Source organism: Magallana gigas, chromosome 10 (assembly GCF_963853765.1).
Source record: "Magallana gigas chromosome 10, xbMagGiga1.1, whole genome shotgun sequence".
Lineage (NCBI taxonomy): Eukaryota > Metazoa > Mollusca > Bivalvia > Ostreida > Ostreidae > Magallana > Magallana gigas.
This window is the reverse complement of record NC_088862.1, coordinates 34,548,203-34,567,968: the sequence shown is the minus strand read 5'-3', so window position 1 is coordinate 34,567,968 and position 19,766 is coordinate 34,548,203. Positions and strand designations below refer to the sequence as shown.

At 35.0% G+C, this 19,766-nt stretch overlaps 1 protein-coding gene across 4 annotated transcripts in view; it reads right to left on the bottom strand.

Annotated features, from left to right (window-relative positions):
• Nucleotides 1-19,766, bottom strand: part of LOC105343537 (uncharacterized) — a 33,960-nt gene that overhangs the window by 8,295 nt on the left and 5,899 nt on the right. The window contains exons 1-3 of one of the 4 annotated variants that reach the window (XM_066073617.1): nt 19,385-19,552; nt 19,159-19,283; nt 16,557-16,804 (exon numbers count right to left, since the gene is read on the bottom strand). In XM_066073617.1, the coding sequence (XP_065929689.1) occupies nt 16,557-16,748 (192 nt within the window). In that variant the 5' untranslated portion in view covers nt 16,749-16,804; nt 19,159-19,283; nt 19,385-19,552. Of the gene's footprint in view, nt 1-7,233; nt 8,000-16,556; nt 16,805-19,158; nt 19,284-19,384; nt 19,553-19,766 lie in introns of those variants that run through there. The other 3 variants (XM_034454477.2, XM_034454474.2, XM_034454473.2) reach the window with 3 other exon arrangements.

Genomic DNA, 19,766 nt, shown 5'->3' with positions numbered 1-19,766 from the left:
AAAAAAGACATTTAATTAACTAAGTCTTTAACAAGTACTTCAATTAATTTAATCCGCAGAGAAGCGACTATAAAATTAAAAAAATATATATATCTTAAGTTTAAAAAAAAAATCAATTCAAACAATTGGCGAAGTTCTTGCCTTTGGTGAGTATTTTGGGACTCTGTAGGAAAGGCTCGGGAACTTGGCATTGGTAAACGTTGCTGAGCATTAATTCAAAATGAAGAAACATAATCATAAGCCCACAAAAAATAATTAATACACATATGCACATGTGTAAAATGTATCCATATAATTATTGAAATGTTCTTTTGACAAAATTTGTGATTCAGTTCTGATATTTTTCTCCTGTAAACCAATTTAATGGAAAAAGGAAAACTGTTTGAATCCTTACAAATTTCCATCAGGGTTCGATTGATCTCAGCTTTTGATATTTCTGATAAATTGTTACCCTTTTCCTGTAAGTTTTTTAAATAATAACATTTCCTACAAATTTAATATTTAAATCTTTCAAATGTTTTGTTTTAGCTTGAAAGTTCAACGCGTTTCTTTGTTATAGAATTTTTTACAATGTTGGGTCAATACCTTGTTGACGAAAACTTGCTAAAATGAACTGCTGTAAAGCAGGTCAAACTTAGAGGCTTTCTAGTGTGGGATAGGCGCTGCAGTTATACCTACTACTTATAAATATACTGTGGTGTACAAATGTATATGTAGTGACGAAAGCTTTGAGTTCTATATTTCTTTACAAACTTTTGTTTACGTAAAAGAGTTTCCAATACTAATAGTTCAGACTTTTGTTTACGTAAAAGAGTTTCCAATACTAGTAGTTCAGACTTTTGTTTACGTAAAAGAGTTTCCAATACTAATAGTTCAGACTTTTGTTTACGTAAAAGAGATTCCATTAATTCATAAAGAAACAACAAACAGCCCATTAAGTTGATTAAACTTTCGAGCCAGTAATTAGTCCTGCTTTCTGTTTCAACTTTTTCGTGCCGGCTTTTGATTAACTTCTTACCATTCGCATATGTTTATTTGACATTTCACACTAGCTAATTTTCGGCAAGCAATCAGGTTCATGGTTTTCTGCATCTACAATCGCTCCAAGATTGATGAGCGCTCAACTCCAATCCCAGAAACCCCACAAAACGTGGAGAAAATTGGTATTTTGAGGATTTGGAAATTACCCACGTGGTTTCGGGGAAATTGCTGTAAGACAATTTCTTACCATAACAGGGAACATCAAATTTAGCAAGTTGCTTAAGGATTATAAGTAATTGACTCTTCTCGACCACCATGATAGCAATGTGTCCCTTTTTTTGCTGAAGATTAACTTCCAGGAATGAATTTAATAGTCCCTGACTAATTACTGTAAAAATAATTAGGACTTTTTGAGCTTTGAGGGACTGGGCACTTGCGTCCATTTTTAGAACATATGTAGTATTTATTCTCCGTTCATGAAGATAAAGAAAATTATTCCAATTTTAAGGCTGTTATAAAATTTTGAGGTGGATCTAACGGGTACTGAGTAATATGGTGACCACCCAGGTACCTTAAACCATCCAGCAACCTTAAACCACCCAACAACCTTAAACCACCCAGCAACCTTAAACCATGTTAAAGCACCCAGCAACTTTAAACCACCCAGCAACCTTAAACCACCCAGCGACCTTTAACCACGTTAAAGCACCCAGCAACCTTAAACCATCCAGCAAACTTAATCCACGTTAAACCACCCAGCAACCTTAAACCATATGACAACCTTAAACCACCCAGCTACCTTAAACCCTCAAAGTGATTTTAAAAAATGCGTAAACTTACATGAATATCTTAAAACTGATTATTCTATAGAATGGTGATTAAATAAATAATAAATCATAATAAATCAGTTATGTATCAAATCATAAATTTAAGAGAAACGTGCTTCTTAACGAAAAACGATAACTAAATATTCAGACGTAATATTTCATCGCGGAGTTTAAGCCTATCAAACTGAACGTTACAAATAGTAATTGAAATTCTTTTCCTGTTTTGGGCGTTTTAAGGTTGCTCACTACACCTTGAAATAGTTTCTCAAATCAGCAGAAAATTACTTCATTGAGATAGATACATGTAGCTTGATTAAAAAAAGAAGTATATAAGTCAAATAGGCGAAAACAAAATGTGGAATTTTAAATAAAAAAATAACGGTGTATATTTTCAAAAATTTAATTCAGTAAACATGAGCAAAAGCCCCAAGCGGATTCGAACTCATGATCTGCGTTTCACAAGTCCGTTACTTAAACCACTGAGCTATGACGATAAATTCAGCCAAATCGATTGACACAAACGGTTTAACAAAACTTTAAATCGCAAACTTGCGACGTAGTGTCTTAAAGGGGCATGGTCACGATTTTGGTCAAATTCAGTTTTACTATTTTTATTATTTAGAATGCTTTAGGAATGATATTCTAATGATCAAGTGAAATTTGAAAGTCAGGCGTAGAGTTAAGAGCAAGATACATGGGTCACAACACGTTGCCATGTAAACAAGGCTCGTGCCCTGTTTTTGTTTACATAGGGTCAATATACCATTAAAAAATCTTTTTCCAGCTGATTTCTCCATCTCATTATTCATTATAAGCATAAATAAACAGTTTTTAACATTTAACTTCCTCATTTTAAGTCTAAAACTGGAATTTTTACTTCAGCATCCAAAATGAAAACAAAGGATTTGTTTATACATGTATAACAAAGAATTGTAAGGTAAGCTCTGTAACTCGCTTAAAACTCAGCAAATAATGCTCAAATTTTGGTTGCCTATAAAAGATGTCTTACTGAAGCATTGTAAACATAAAAATCGGAAAATTAATTTTTGACCAAAATCGTGACCATGCCCCTTTAAAAAATTATAGATCTATTGTAGTGAGGTTTCTACAAAAACTTCTAAAAGGTGTTTTTGGTACTTATTTTTTGCATGAATCCAGCCCTAGGTTCTTACAAATAAGACACCCATACACTACATATCAATCTTCAGTGACCAGTGGATGAGTCACTTCCGGTATCAAAAACAGAATTTCAAATGCAAAGTTTTTCTTTCCAATAGAGGTTCTCAAATAACTATCAACAGAGAATATAAAGCCATTCAAACTCTATGAGGCCAGTTATGAAATAGAATAATTCTGAAGACGTCAGAATGGATGACTAATATTAATTTACAGTTTGTTCACTGCACGCCAGTTCTGTTAGGGACCGGAACAAGATGCAATAAAATATGGTAAAATAGATAATCTATACGTGAATGGGCGAGGATCTTCGGGCTATTAAGCTATTATATGAATACTGTTGCATCTTCTGAACAATTTCCGTTGCAACCCGAATCAGAATTCAAACTTTTAAAAATAACTTTTTTTTTCAATTGGCACATTACGTGGACTTCCGAATCTAATGCGTAATCAAAGTACTAAAAGTACTGAAAGTGTTGAAAGCAGATTTAATTCAAAGTATCAATTTTTTAAGTTACGTCATTAAAAAATCAGAAATATATCCAATAATTGCACTATTCTTAATTTTTAAGAAAGCATTATTCAAAGTTCTTTGTAGTTGCAGAAATGTAGCCCGATGGGTAAGTATTGGCTGAAAGGCCATACAGCTATATAGGCACAGTGACGTAATGTATTAACAAATGGCTCTGCTAGTTTTGAACTTCTTAATCTAATTTTCTGCGAATGAATTTCATGTCAATCAATTCATTAAACGTACAAATAGTTTGATAGTAAAACCAAAGCTTAGCGAATTTTTCAGGAGAGCTGACGTCATTGGTGCAAAATGCATCAACATGTTGTTCTTGTGGTGATACCACTTACAACCCCTGATAAGCTTTTATTGCATGACATCGCTTTAGTGCAACGAAGATTTTTCATTTAACATTTTTTTTTTGCAGTTCTCTCAAACAAGAAATTGTTCATGACATCACCAAGTTTCTCATCCGATTGCCATGCGATATAAAAATGAAGATCGATCGATCCGCGGCTCATTAGAAGTCCCCAGATGTCTTTCATTGATGTAAAAGAAATTTTCAATATGAAGGAGATGCATTGCAGCTGCAGCCAGCGTTTCTTGGTCACGCTTATGTTAAGATGTTGCAACTTCTTTCAGTGTTACGTAATGACAGTCTCTTAATTTCTGATCGGGGCGTTGAAGTTAATCTTTTTTTACGACAATCGAGAGGGATTGTGTTGCCATTCTAAAATCAAGAGATGATGAGCAGACGTACTCTATAGCTTCGGTGTTCGGTGTTTTTTGTTTTTCTGATCCTCAGTGTCTTCCTTCTCTCGTTATTCAACGAAATCCTAATCGATTATCTCAACTTATTTTCTAAGAAATTATCTATCCCCCATCCCCGCACAAAGATTTAAATTCAGGTAATTTCAGTTTCTTGTTGTCCGTCCGTTTCTCTCTCTCTCTCTCTCTCTCTCTCTCTCTCTCTCTCTCTCTCTCTCTTTTCTCTCACACACACACACTCTCTCTCTCTCTCTCTCTCTCTCTCTCTCTCTCTCTCTCTCTCTCTCTCTCTCTCTCTCTCTCTCTCTCTCTCTCTCTCTCTCTCTCTCTCTCTCTCTCTCTCGTTTCTCCCTGATCTTCTAAGCTCCTTTACACCTTCAGCGAATGATATTTGAAAAAAAATAATAATCAGAAACTACCATCAACAATTCGTAGATTACCCTTTTATAAATATAATGTACTGCTCAATAGACCTTGGGAATAATGTATTTACTAATTTATGACTTAAATAATTACAGAATTTATAAATTTGGTCGGGAGAGCTTGAATTTGTACAACCCAAAGCAGCTTATAACAGTCAAAATGTTACTTCTGGCGTAGGGCTTATAAATTTGAATATAAATTTATTATACAAACAAAACGTTCTACATACAAAATGAATACAACATTATAACATGTACATGTAATGCCACAAAAACATTATGATATGAATTGTTATTAATTCTCCGTTAATGCAAAATCTGTGTCACGCATGGCAACGAAGCATTCAATATTTCCAAAATTGATTTTATTTCCAAATGAATTGTTACTATGGGACACCGTTGTCATGGTAACAGATGCTTAAAAATAAATGACAATTTCAATATTTGAAAACACTTTGCAACAAAGACATTACGTAATTATCAAAATAAAAAAAAAACACGTGGTTATTGAAAGAAGGTAGAAAACAAATGAAATATGATCATTACGAGGCATGCAACATGAGGACTTTCAAACAATATGTTTGGGACTGACTTTTAACAGAAATAATTATCTAGTCGTTGCTATGGAGTTTTCAAATGTAAGAAGTTCTAAATTATTTTCTATGATACATACACTGTACGGCTATATCACAACGACATTCAAATTATTGAATGAATATTTCAAGGCAAGTTTGCACGAATAATAACAAAAAGAAGTGCATGTACATGTATCTATTTGAAGACGATGGCAACGGGTTTTCCCGGTTTGTCTGTTTTTGGTTTTTGTTTTTTTGGGGGTTTTTTTTACATATATTTTAATAACTATTTAACATGTCTATCTACATGTATGATACGTACTTTTGAAAAAAGGAAGGGTTCTTGAATTTCCATAGAAATATTTTTGAATAGGCAAAAATTGAATAAATCACAATTTTAAAATTTTCAGAATACCATACTTCCTATTTTAATTTCTACGTTATACAGAAATTGACAAAATAACAATTCTTACATAATTGTAATAAACTTTACCCTTTATAGCTTATATCTGCTTACTTTAAATTTCTTCTTGCTTCTTTTAACCTCATGCTATATAATACAATTGTTCATTTAACATTTGAGGAGCTTTTGATTTAAAATTGATATAAACTTCATTTGGGGGTGGGGGGTGGGGGGTGGGGGGTTGCATTTCTTTATAAATCACTTTTCATTAAAAAAAAAAAGTTAATTAACCATTTACGTATTTTTGGATATGCTCTTAACCATTTCCGTACTATTATTGATAATATCAATTTGATTTAAAGGAGAGCTCTTTAATTTTAAGGTGTTTTATAAACGTTCAAAATCTAAATTAAAAAAATTTAGACTTTTTTAAATGGTTAAAGGGTATACATATAATATCCGAAATTTTAGCGCAAATCTGCTGGTTAATATAATTTGCTGACCATCCAGTCTCCTGAAGGAGGCGGGGCGGTGAACAAATTAACCATCAGATCTACCTTAAAAACTGAAAAAAACTGAACTTTATTTATTTTACAACGATTGATAAGCAAGTTCTACAACTTATATTTATTTTAATATCTCTCGTTGGCACGGATATACCTTAATTGTTTATACAGGTTTCCTTTTGCTATAAATTACTATTTGGGAAAGAAAAAAATCCAACCAAATAATTAAGCCTTTAAATTTAGACATTTACTATATCTTATACAGCGCTCTTCTTCTAAAGGAGATAAATAAGGTCTAAAAATTGCCATGACTACCCAGCCCTTTTAACATAAGCAACTGTTCTTACCTAGTATCACCTGACCAGCAGTGCCTGTGACAATACACAGGACAATTATCGCGCGATTATTGACCCTTACTGAGTTATTAGCAACCGCCGATTGTCCATTTGTTCACGTAACACGTAGTTTGGCAGGTTTCTATTATCACTTTATTAGATACTTTGCGATATTCAATGTAGGAATCGCAATCAGCAAAAAAATAGGGTAAATACTATTTATATCTGATTATATCCAAAAAGAGTCGATTTTTTGTTTGTTGTTTGGTGGGTTCTGGTTGAGGAATTTATTACACTTTTCTCGGACTATCGCGGTTTCTTTTTGAATATATCACTTATCATACAATTACAATATAGCCTAACTCGCAAAACCTATACATGTATGTAGCAATTTTAAGACATACACACAGACCGAATTATAGAATTAACGCACTGACACACAGCACTATTCCAAACTTAATGTTACTATATACATACTTAAAGTGTGTGCAAATGCACGTACTTTCGTCGGTTTGTCTTTATGAATGTAAGTCTTACTGGCAAGGCTAAGACCATTATTTTCTTTAGATTGGTAAACTGGAACACAACTATTGTACCCTGCAAAACACTTGTACCTCAATCAGAATAAAGATACTTCAACCAGCACCGAAACGCGTTGAAGGTTATAATTTATTTAATTTTCAAATGATGCTTTAGGGCTTTTGGAAGCGTAAGTTATGTGGTACGTACAATTCTGTGATGGATATTCTCAAAATCCCTCTCCGTAATGGCTCCATGGTACGGTACCCGTCCTCGTCCGGTCTGATCCTTCTTGCTACTCTTAGAATAGGAATTCACAGAGGTCACAGAGTTTCCCGCCTTTTGTGGGAGTGTCGTCTGCTTTATCGTTACTTGTTTCCGTTCCTTGTGAAACATTGTCACCTTGCGCAGAACTCCGAGAAAAGAACTCATTCTCTCACCTGTGTCTTTTTTTGTCTCTTATATACAAGGTTCCAAAGAGGCCGCGGCACATCACAAAACCCCTCGACACCACGTGGTCTCCTCTGAGCGGTCGCTGTCCAATGCGGCCATGGTTTGGGTTTTTCGGAGCTAAACACTTGTTATATATATAAAGTAAAACAGTATTGATCCCCGATCATCCCCGGAGAGACAGAGAGATGCCGGCTCCAGAAGACGTGCTCGGTTCCACCAATATATTGCCTAATTTCACGTCTGCAGACTTTGTTCTTCTTCTTGTTTTTTTTCCAAAGGTACAGTAGTTATTCCGGCGGCGAGGGTTGCTGAGGTTGGGGTCTGTTTGATAAAGTTATCTATACGCCGTTGATTGGGTCGGTGATTTGTTTGTACACCGCGCGGGACCCGATCAATCACTGCTCATCGCTTGACTCCGCGGTCTCCCGATGATGAGGACTCCTAGAGCGGGGGACTCTTTTCATTAAGAGCTCCCCTTGACGTTGATTTTGCCCGAATGAAGCAGACGTGGCGAATTATTATGTAAATGAAACAAAATTTTCTTTGAGCGGACGACAAACATGGAAGTTTTGATAAACAGCTGTTGATCGGAGAAAGGCAGCCCTGCGCGAGTTCATTAAAGGAAGACTCCAGAAAAAAAATGGATGTAACTGCTGCCCTGTTTAGATTTTTTGAATGCATTGTCCTGTATGTCTGTCATCTTCATTGAATTGTTGTGTACTTTATGTTTTACAAATATAAAAGAAAGCAGAAAAGGCGAAACCGGGATTCCAAGGAAAAGTTATGCAGCTGATTTACATGGAATATTACATTTAAAGATATACATTTTGAGAAATACACGTATGTCCCGGATTATTAATAAATAAATCGAACATGGGAATGCGATCGGGTTGATACACTTTGCAAAACATAGTATTTATACAATTATCAACTAGATTAGATATATATTCTGAAATCCCGATTTTTCTTTTCTGTTGATAAAGTACATGAAAAATACATGTAGTATCCCCCACTTGTTTTCTATTGATTTTCTACATAACTTAATTCGTGATCAAAAATGTAACTACCGAAATAACAATTTCTACATTGTTTTTCCTGCCATCATTTACCGTGCAATATTTTATTACAAATATTACAAACAATTTTGAGAATAAGTACACAAAGATGATATATTGTCTAAAACTCGATCTTAGCCAGATATAGCGGCATCGGGAATAAAATGACTGGACCGTTTTGGGTTTTAGCAAAATAACAGGGGAAGTTTTCCCTCGGGATATTAAGGAGGCTCGATAACCATTAAGAAGGCCCTAACACAGTCTGGTTAACTCGTACTATGTAAACAAGTCTCTCGTAAAGGATACTATAGAAGTCAAGAGGAAAACAAAGAGTCTGTGTGTACTTGAATCAGAGCCCCGTTTTCACGTCATTACATCCGGCGTTACGTCTAATTGACACGGACAAAGTGTTAGACAAAAACAGCCGTAATTTCTGTCGATAGTTATTGGCCAATTGGACCGTATCCAGGGACACACTGCAGATGAAGGAAACGAGCTTCTTAATTCCGTTAGACGGGGTATAATTGATAGCCCTGCCCCACGGGATTTCTGTGTCTGAGTAACTTCAGTGGTCGACAAACGGCTTTTATAGAAAACCAATACTGTTTCTGTTTTGAGTAAAAACTTTAAGATAATTACGTTACTGGCCGTAGTTGGTAAGGAGGAAAGGAGGGGGGGGGGTCTAGTTTCACTGATCTGGATGCATTATAAATCGAGTTTGTTCTTCTGAATACAATTTAAAGGTTAACCGAATTTGGTCCTCGCTAGAAATGTGACTATACAATTAACTTTGCGTGCATATGAAGTTATTGAGAAAATTGAAAAAAAAAGAAAATAATGAAGAAGAATAATTGCAAACGCAGGCGCAAAACTGTTAACTCGGGAATATCCCAGGCCTGAACGAGAGACAGACGCCATCAGGGAGTTAATGAATTTGAAAACAGAGAAATATCTCCACGATCGCAGCTAGAATCTTGAGGCAACACATGACTGCATAAGATCAAATATTCAGATTTGGACTTTTTGGAAGATTTTAAGATAACAGAACTTTATCAAAACATTTAGTGAGAAAAATATGAAGAGCATGCGCAATGCCCGACAGTAAACAACAAGGACAAGAACAAAACACAATCCGTCCATTAACAGCCATGTATCAAACTTCTTTAATGAGAAAACAATCTAAATCATGTATTTATAATTATTAATACACTCGGTCTTTTATTAAATCAAATTAGAAATACATACAATTAGAATATGATCGTCTTTTTTTCTCACAATGCCGTTCAATTAAGTGTAAATGTCCATTAGGTATAGACAGACACAAGCAGGGATACAGTAGCTCTTATCGTGTTTTTGAGTTTATATTGTATATTTTGAAAAAAAAATAGCTATACATGTATAAACAAATATATGACAAACTTCGCGTGTAAGTTTCAATGTACACGCATTATAAAATGTTGATAAATTTATACACTTACTGTCATAAAATAAACACAACATGACTAATTAACATATTTACAAATAAATCTAAATTGCTCTGAAATTACTAAGGCGTACAGTTCATGTCCGATTTCAATTCCACCATTTTTTGCCTATCGCTCTAGCGGCCACTGAGTTTGATTTCTGAATTTTAATGACAATGTTTCGTGTCTAAATTCAACCAAATTACGGCGGATTTTTAAAGCTCGCAATCGTGTATGACTCGACAAGGTCAGGGTAATTACAACAACTAAAATGATTTGCGGCAATTTTACGACACTATTTTCCGGTCTTTTGAAGACATTACGGAAGTCGTTTAGGGACGACCAGGAGATGTAGCCCGCGTTTAATTGTGGATAATGAATTATATCAGTCCTTATGCAACCTTAATTGTACACGTATGGGAAATGAAGTCTATTCAGCCGTTTCGTGTAAAGTGGATTGATTTTTTACAACAGGCTCCCCTCCCCCACCCCCTCCCCGGCACATACACACACAGACACTTTTTTAACTCATATACTTGCGTTTGAATGTTTTAACCAAATAGCACAATTGCTAATGTCCATTCTGTGAAGGTCTTACAAATGTATCTTTTCTGTCATATTAAGGATATCTAAAAACCTCATTCGCGTAATTTTTTTTAAAGAACAATGTACATCTATATATGAAAATTGTGTTGCAACAAAGAAACGTTACAATTAAACTAAATACTGTAATATACATGTTAATAACTAATTCTAATATCAAACCATTAATCACAACCATTGACTATATTTAAAACGTCTCTTAAAGATGACTTCAATCCAGAATCTGCACAGAAAACTGAAATTTGAACCCTCATTTCAACAAGACTTCTGATCCATTGAGTTAACTGAAGTCCATTTTCGCCCCTTGGAGAATAAGGCGCCTCAATTTGGGAGAGGATTATATTAATTTTCTTAGAGTTATTACATTATTAAAAACTGGAGCCGAACGAAATCAAATTAAGACGGCGGTTTGTGTTCGGTCCTTTTTGAGAGTGTTCAGAGCACAGCCAGCAATTACCCATAATTCAGCACAAATTACCCATAATTCAATGGAGTACGCATTAGAGATCTAATAAAGAAAAAGTTATGAGCAGAAAATGAACTGGACGGAATCAATAAGTTTAGGTAGCTTAAGCTTGCTTCGTGTTCCCTCTAATTTAGTCGGGTTGACCAGCCACAACTTTCTTAATCAACGTAAAAAGAAGTAAGTATTACTTATAAAAAATTCACGTCAACACTTCAACATTAGTTAGATAGCACACGATTCATTTCCGTTAGCTACATCGAGCGTAAAACTGCGGGTAATTCCCAGAGTCTCGCTCTCCCCAGACCGCCTCGTTCTGGAGAGTCAAGGCAAAGTCTCGAGAGTCAAGTCTCGAGAGCGAGATTCTGTGGAAAGCGAGACCATTACAATACGTGTTGGCACAGTTTTCCTGGATTTGTTTGGGTCCCTTTCACAACCTAGAACCAGATTAACATTCGCGACGAATTTTTATCATAGGGAAAGTACTAATCACAAAGCAAATTACAGAAGTCAACAAAGTCACATTCCTGTACCTTTTTTAAAAATGACAATTCATAGAAATTGTCCCCGCAAAAAAATTACGAATCAACAGATGTGTATTTATGCATGCATAATCTAAACAAGTTAAAGAAATTCTTATGATTAAGGAAGCTGGCTGGTTAAGTTTATCAATCACATTCCTTTAAAGTTTTTAATATGAATTGATCAGATATAAACTATATAATTATCTTATTTAAAAAAAGTCATATTTTTCAGCTTTTGAGTTCGGGTATTTTCCTATATTTTTATACATAACTCTTCTTTCAAAGGAGATCAATACAGTCTAAAAATTACCATCCAGCCGTCTTTAATGATTCAAAAACTTTGCAGTAGTGCCAAAAATTCTATAAAAATAAATAAAAATAATAGTGCTATCACCGCAATCCTGTACACCGTTCTTAATTAATATTTGGACCGGGCCCTAACAGTCTAGGAACAATTTCACTAATAAACCGATAGACGGCGCTGATTCGGAAGAGTCTGAGCAATGAGATGAAATATTAGTCTGTGACGTGTGCGCTCTGATTTCAGCGTCTTTGGGATGCATGTGATTGATACATGCAACATACACATATTCAAAGATTTTAAAAAAAATCGACAAAATTTATATAGAAGGGTGCGTTATATGGGGAATGACGCTGTATCCTTATATATTCTTATTAAATCTCTAAAATACAAGCAGAGTAGAAAAAAACTCAGAATGGTACTAGTCTTTTGCTATCATATTTCTGCAGATTTTAAAAAATTATCTCACTCTATTTCATGGAAATGCACACGCCACATATCATGAGAGCTCTAACATGCAATGATCTGCCAGACCGGGACCAGAACTTTTTGGAGTTGGGCATCGTTCAGCGACATTCTGGGGGTTACGTTCTGTTTCCATCTAACGCCGCCAGGTCAATCAGAAACAATGGTGGTCAGTTAAACAGATCTAGACTGAATGATTGTGACCATTTTTAGAACCAAATCAATCTCTTTGAGAAGAAGAGCGACATGAAAAAAAATATTTAAAAATATCCTGATTTTTTTCTAAAAAATACAAATACTTTATGACTTAAGTTATTATCTCTAATTATATCTGTTGGCCTCCCTGTTTCCTTTAAGCCGACAGACAAGATAACTGACATATCTCAAAATTAAAACTGTAATGAGAGTATATTAAACTCGTATGTGACCCAATTACAAAATGACCCCAAAAAATAAAGGCGTCAAAATCAATGAGGATGAGACCACCAGTGAGGGTCTTCCTTATTAACGAGTTGTTGTCCCAGAAGGTCATCTATTTAACCAAACAAGTTTCTGGTCACTTTCAGTCTCGCGTGTCTTCAACAGTGCCAATAAAACAGCGACGCTCCGCGGTGAAGACCCCAGGGATTCAATTATCAGACGACAATATTTTATGATTCCCTCCTTCCGTTTTAATCCGATTTTTTTCCTGATTGCCGTGTAATTGTCAGTTACATGAAGTCGCCCACTGATGGAGGGTCGTCAGGAAATTATATATCTGTGTGGATCGATGGGGCGTGGGGAACTGTCGATACGTCAACTCAATTAAGGCGGCTGGATGGCCGTGGTCTTTTTAAAGACAATATCTATCTCCTTCAGAAGGAGAGCTTTATATAAAAAGATAGGAAAATATTAAACATTTTAAATATAAAGTAAATTGTATATCTGTGCGGTTCGATTGGGCGTGTGTATGTCGATACGGCAACTCAATTAAGGCGGCTGGATGGCCGTGCTCTTTTTTAAGACTATATCTATCTCCTTTAGAAGGAGAACATAATATAAACAGATGGGAAAATATTTAAAGTTTCATATATAAAGTAAATCAAAATTTTGATCATTGTTAAGGCTAACGCTAAAACAATCATAACTTAAAAATTTTGGTCGATCTGATAGGTAATTTGTTGACTATTAGGCCTCTTTAATGCTAGGGATCAAACAGTTGTAGCTTCAAAAAAAAATGGCCATAGAATTAACGTTGTTGATAATCTGGTGTAATTAGTCAAGTTAGACGCGAGAGAGAGAGAGAGAGAGAGAGAGAGAGAGAGAGAGAGAGAGAGAGAGAGAGAGAGAGAGAGAGAGAGAGAGCTATGACTCAGAGAGGGAGAAAGAGCTTTCAATTACGGCAACAATTAAAGAAAGTTGTGGAATTTGCCAGGATAGCAGCATTTAATAGAGAACAGTTATCAACTCTGTTGTCACTAAAATGTATAACACAGTAATTTTTTAACATTTTTTTTTTAAATGTTGCTTAAGACATGAACACATTCGAGTTATCTCTCTTTAGTTAGTTGTCTAGTCCTATCCCATTCATCTGGGGATTTATCGGTTGATAGGAAATTGTTGCAGTGCTGTGTTGTCAATAACCGTTTTACCAAACTAGATTAATATTAATCATGTAAATTCTTATATATTGGGATTTAGCGGTACATGTAATTACAGATCTGATTTTTTTTTTGGAGGGGGGGGGGGTTGTATAGGATAACATGTAAATACATGCAGTTGTTTTGTTCCATATAATGCTTTGATTGACAGTAAATAGATAGTCATTTTTTATTTTGTTCACTCACAGACATGCAGTTTCATAATCCGGTTTTTCTATTCAAACATCGCGTCATACAAAAATGCCAATACCATAACAGTCCATGAATCTATCTACTGATGTACACTGTATGAATTATACATTCGTGAGATGCTGGTCTACAAGATCTAATTTCTTTATACATGTTGATAAAGACAAGTGCATTCAGCTTTTTCTTCCATTGGTTTTCGAATGCTGTTTATGAAATCAATATAAATATAAACAGGTCCGTTACTCCAATTTCACCATGAAATACTTAAAGATAGTTTGTGAGTGGCCCCCGTACTTTTGTATTACATCCGCCCCCCCCCCCCCCCAACTCACCCCCACCCCCTTCTATTCCCGCTACTCATCTTATCTACAATTGTAGTAGCTGTAGATCTAGATTTTGGATCTTGGAGAATCATATCTAATCATCTTATCGTGTGTATGGAGTAATAGGAAAAGTGATCTCTACAGAATCAATACGAGCAAGCACCTGCTCCGTGGTTCATAGAACAAAACTGGTAGAAATTAAATAAGAAAATTGTATTCTAATTTTGGGCATAGAAAACATAACAAATTGCATGATATGTTAGAAGTCCTAAATGAACAATTAATAAATTACCATTTCTTGTATTAAATTGTAATAAATTACCTTTCGGAGAGGATTTATATAGGCAATGCCTGCTATCCCATCCGTTTATGTGATGTATTGCATAATAAAATATTGTTTAAATTAAATTAAAATAAATCACCATGCCTTATACCCGTGTGTGTAGAAACAGAAGATGTGCAGTACGCGAACGTGAATGCATGTATACGTATTGCTTGTTCACTGCACAGTATACGTGTACATCTGAGTAACTGTCTGTTTTATCACCATTGCTGTGGTTATAAAACGGTAATTAAGGCCTTGACTAAATTATTCAGGCAAGTAAGATAGGAAGCTTATAAAACAAGCACCTGTTCGTGAGCAAGTAAATAGAGAATACGTCAATAAATACAACTTTTTATAGATACATTAAAGCATAGCGGAAGTTTACCATAAAATAGTGCAATCTGACACCTCTCCCCCCCCCCCCCTCTCTCTCTCTTTCTCTCTCTCTCTCTCTCTCTCTCTCTCTGCTTTGTTTTGGTTTGACGATTGCATGCTCTAACTAGTTTGACACGGATCGATGACACTGTCACAATATCACTATAAGGTGGGGGAGTTACAGTTAAGTGATTCACCCAGTCGAACAAACTCAATAATTTATATTTCTATGCATACTCAAGTTCATTTTTAGGTTGAGTTAGAAAATAAACGAGTTCGTTCGCATGAGACAAACAATTTGCCGTAACTGCTCGGTTAATATCCAGGGCACACCTACATACAAATAATATTTTTTTTCTTTTCAGATTTATGAGTAACACTCGTTTTTATTCATCAATAATTATAATATCGATCGATTACTTTATTTTTTTTCAATAGGTTTTTCTTAGTTAATACAATGACAGTCATAATGATGAGATGTGTGATAAATAAAATCTAATGTTCTCTACAGTCCGACTAACATTGAACGCCTCCACGCTAGTTCCCTAGTTTTCACTGTATTTCGTTTTACACGGGTATCCGGAAAATTCAGTTTAAAAAAGAAACAACAGTAAACAACAACCAAGGTAATAGCTTGACATGTCACGTGTTAAAAACCGGGAAACTTATCGGGCTTCTCAGAAGATTTAGTTTAATGGGACTGGGAATAAAAACATTTTGTAATTAAGGGCTACAAAGACAGTGGTGTTAATTAGGTCCGCGAAGTGTTAGATTTCTTGAATCAAAACGTGTATTTCCTGTCATAATCTATACATGTAATACACTGAACGACAAGGCGATTTATATTCTACGCGGGTTTTCTTACTTTAATTACATTGTGTTTAGTGAAAAAAAAGACATGGAAAATTAATAGATGTCGTTTCATTAATACAACAAAAACTGCTGCTATCATTTCAGATTATAACCCTTTAATCTGCTTCATCTTGTAATGTTTTCCTCATTTTTACGTTATATTTACCTAGATACTCGCATATCATTAATGACCATCAAAGAACGAATTATATTTTAGGTAAATAGTTCCACAGTGTACTCCCGATTCATTAGAATTGGTGGTGGCTTAATTTTCGTCATACATATATTCGTGGGTGGCCCTTCCCCACAAATTTACATCCTCAACACATACAAATTTAGAGACTTCTAGTTATTTTTTAATAAACTGAAAAGCTATGCATCCACGAAATAAGATCCCAACAAACAGGTTAAAATCCACGAAAATTGGACCCCACGAATTCAAATGATTCCACGGTGTATGAAAAGTTGTTATTGTTTTATTTTAAATTAAAACTCTACTCACGATTCGTTTGTTAAGGTGCTCCAGCTCTTTCTCCGTGTTAGGTTTTCGAACAAAAACCGGGTCTCTTTTGCTACTCTCATGGAATTTGTAAAATAGATACATAACAGGCGCGGCCAGCACCGAGAGGGTCCGAAATGCTGTCGTTCGGAAATCATTTCCGGAATCTAACTTCCGGTATTTCGCTTGACTCATGCTGTGTCTTTTAGAAACGTATCACTCCCAATTACGGTAACATGAAGATAAGCATTCTGAAATTTTAAAGAAATGTTTCAGACAAGGTGTTAGAGTTAAACATGTAGGAAAATCTACTATATATATAAAATAGACGTAGGTGTTGTAAAATAGTACTTCGCAAAAATGGAATGCTAAAACAAAGTATAACAACTTTTTTATCGTTAAAGCATCTCTTCTGAAATATGAGTTCGTTGTTCAAAGGCCAGTGTTTAATTTCCAATCAAAAAACAATTCCATTTTCCCAGAGAATATAGAAATTATATTGAAATACAATCCAAAACTTTTGTTCGTCTGAACGGTTAAATCATATTTCAAAATGGATACTATAAAAATCGATTAGATAAAATGTTGGTCTTAAATTCCAACTTAATAATAAAGCCTAGCTTTCCATAAATTGCCAACTGCAGAAGTCTGCACATAAATAATTGTATTTCGCGACAGGGAAACAAGTGTCATCTCTGCCAACATTTCCATTCTCGGAAAGTTCTTTATCAAGAGAGCGACCCTTGTTTGAATTAATTTTGATTCTGCAAGGTACAGTTTGACCACAGTATGGGTTGAGACAAGCAGGCAGACGGATAGACAGATCGACAGACGGACAGACAGACATTTGGATAGACAGACAGACATAACTATAGATGAGGAAGGACCTGAATCCACCATCGTCGTTACATTTGAATAGGTTTCATATTGTAAATTTTGAATTTACTGGTTGGGTGCATGTAAATACAAAGCTGTCAAATTGTAGATTTTGTATTTGCACCAAACAATACAAATTTTACAATATGACAACTAACTGCATATTGTAAATATATTTAAAACCCACCCAGTAAATTCAAAATTTATAATATGACATGAGATTCGGCGGGGTTACGGTGGGTGGAATCGGGGTATGGGTTGTACATATAGGTTGTGAGTGAAAAAAATCTCTTATACTTATATATAAAAGAAATTTCTAGGCTGTAAATCAAATTCAAATCATATATTGAATTTTCATGTTGATTTTTTTTTCATTTACACCCACGCAGTAATTCAAAATGTATGATATGACACAATTAATTGAAGAATATTCATAAAATAACGGGTGTCAAATGGCCCAAGTCTCTCTGAAAAATTCTGACAAATCATTATACATGTAAAAGTATATTGATTGTTTTGAGAAATACGTAGTTTGAAAGATAGATTTATTTCAAAATTGTTAAGGCTGTATTCCAACAAACGCAATGCATAAGGTGCAGCTGCATAGAATGACAGGGTAAAAGTACACTGCTTATTTAATTTGTAAACATTTTAACTCCCTTTTTGTTTTCAAGTACATGACGTCAATTTGCGACGCAAGAATCGTAGATGTTTCAGGCATCAAATCAAATTTTAAAATTACTTTAAAACAAAGGTAAAGAAAATGTCATCATTCGATTCGACGAAGAAAATGTACACTGTAGTATTTTATGTACATGTACATGTATAATCACCTAATTAATTTAAACACAAAGGAAAAATAAAATCATTCGATTTGATCAAAAACATTACAAAATAATATTACATAGTTATGCATTTAATCAAGATTTGTAAAATACTTTGGAATTCATTCAAGTCGGATTTTACGTTGCATACAGCCAGATAATCTTTGCTAAACGGTTATCAATAACCATTAAAATTCATGAACTCTAACACCTTCATGCCTCCATTGTGCTTTTGAGGTTGCAAAAATAACCGTTTAATTGCCCAAAATAGAAAGCCTGGTCCCCTGATCAATATTCCATGAGTCGGCGACGTGTTTCTCCGTTTATCGGTGAATCATATCTTTGATGAATTGCTTTTAGCTGTGACTGAAGTATAGATGTTCTCTTTATGAATCATAGCTGTTATATTTATTGATCTGCACCACCCATTCCGACCAACCCCAACCCTCAACCACTACCCAACCCAACACCCTCTCTCCCTCTGAAAAAATTGTTCAACTCTCCATCACTATCCCTCAGACAGCAGGCTTTTATTAAATTGATACATGTATTTTATCAGTAAATCAAATCTTTGATGAATTAATTTTAGCTCAGACCTTTGAATCACTGGTCACGGTATGACCCATGGCTCTTACATTCCGTCATCTTTACCGCTACTTCCGACCCATCAACCCCCCCCCCCCCCACTCCCACCCACCCACATCATGCACATCACTCATTTATACTGCCCCCCCCCCCTAAAAAAATTCAACTCTCAACAAAATTCAGACATTAAAATTTCCTTAAAACAGATCCGCTCCGTGCCAACAACAATGACATATTTTAAGTTTAAGAGTTAAAATTGTTTGAAATATTTTGTATATCATTTCAATATAAGAAAACATAAAAATGTCGCTATGTCTTACCGGGGAAATGATCCAAACAACACTATGGAACCTAACATACGGGACACTGGCCACACACTCATTAAGAGCGCTGGACGATCGTGGCTGTTTCAGACTATATTAATTTCCTTAAGATGGAGAGCTTTCTATACAAAATATAGGTAAACATTCATATATTGAACCTATAATAAATTTTCCAAAAAAAATGTACAAAGTAAACGATTATGGCTAAAAAAAAATATCATACCTAAATTTTAAGGTAGATCGGTTAATGTGTTGATCGTCTCGCATCCTAAAGCCCCAGTAACCTTGTTCACTGACCATTCTACTCTGGTGACTATCTGTTCATTCCCGTGCCTGGGTTAATTGGTAAGTAAACAGGAAGATTGAATCTATACATGTAATTACACCATGCTTTACTGGGACGAATTTAACAGTGAATTATCTTTTTTTTTTAAATTCATTTGAGAGCCAGTGTGTGTTAGCTATAGTTTCTAGAATCGATCGAAAGTTAAGCTCACTAGAATCAGGAGAGACCCTCTGGAAAATAATGCCCGCTTAAAAATATTTCATCTCCGATACTTATAGCACCAACCCTCCGGGGAATTTCGCAAGAGCTAGAGAATTGA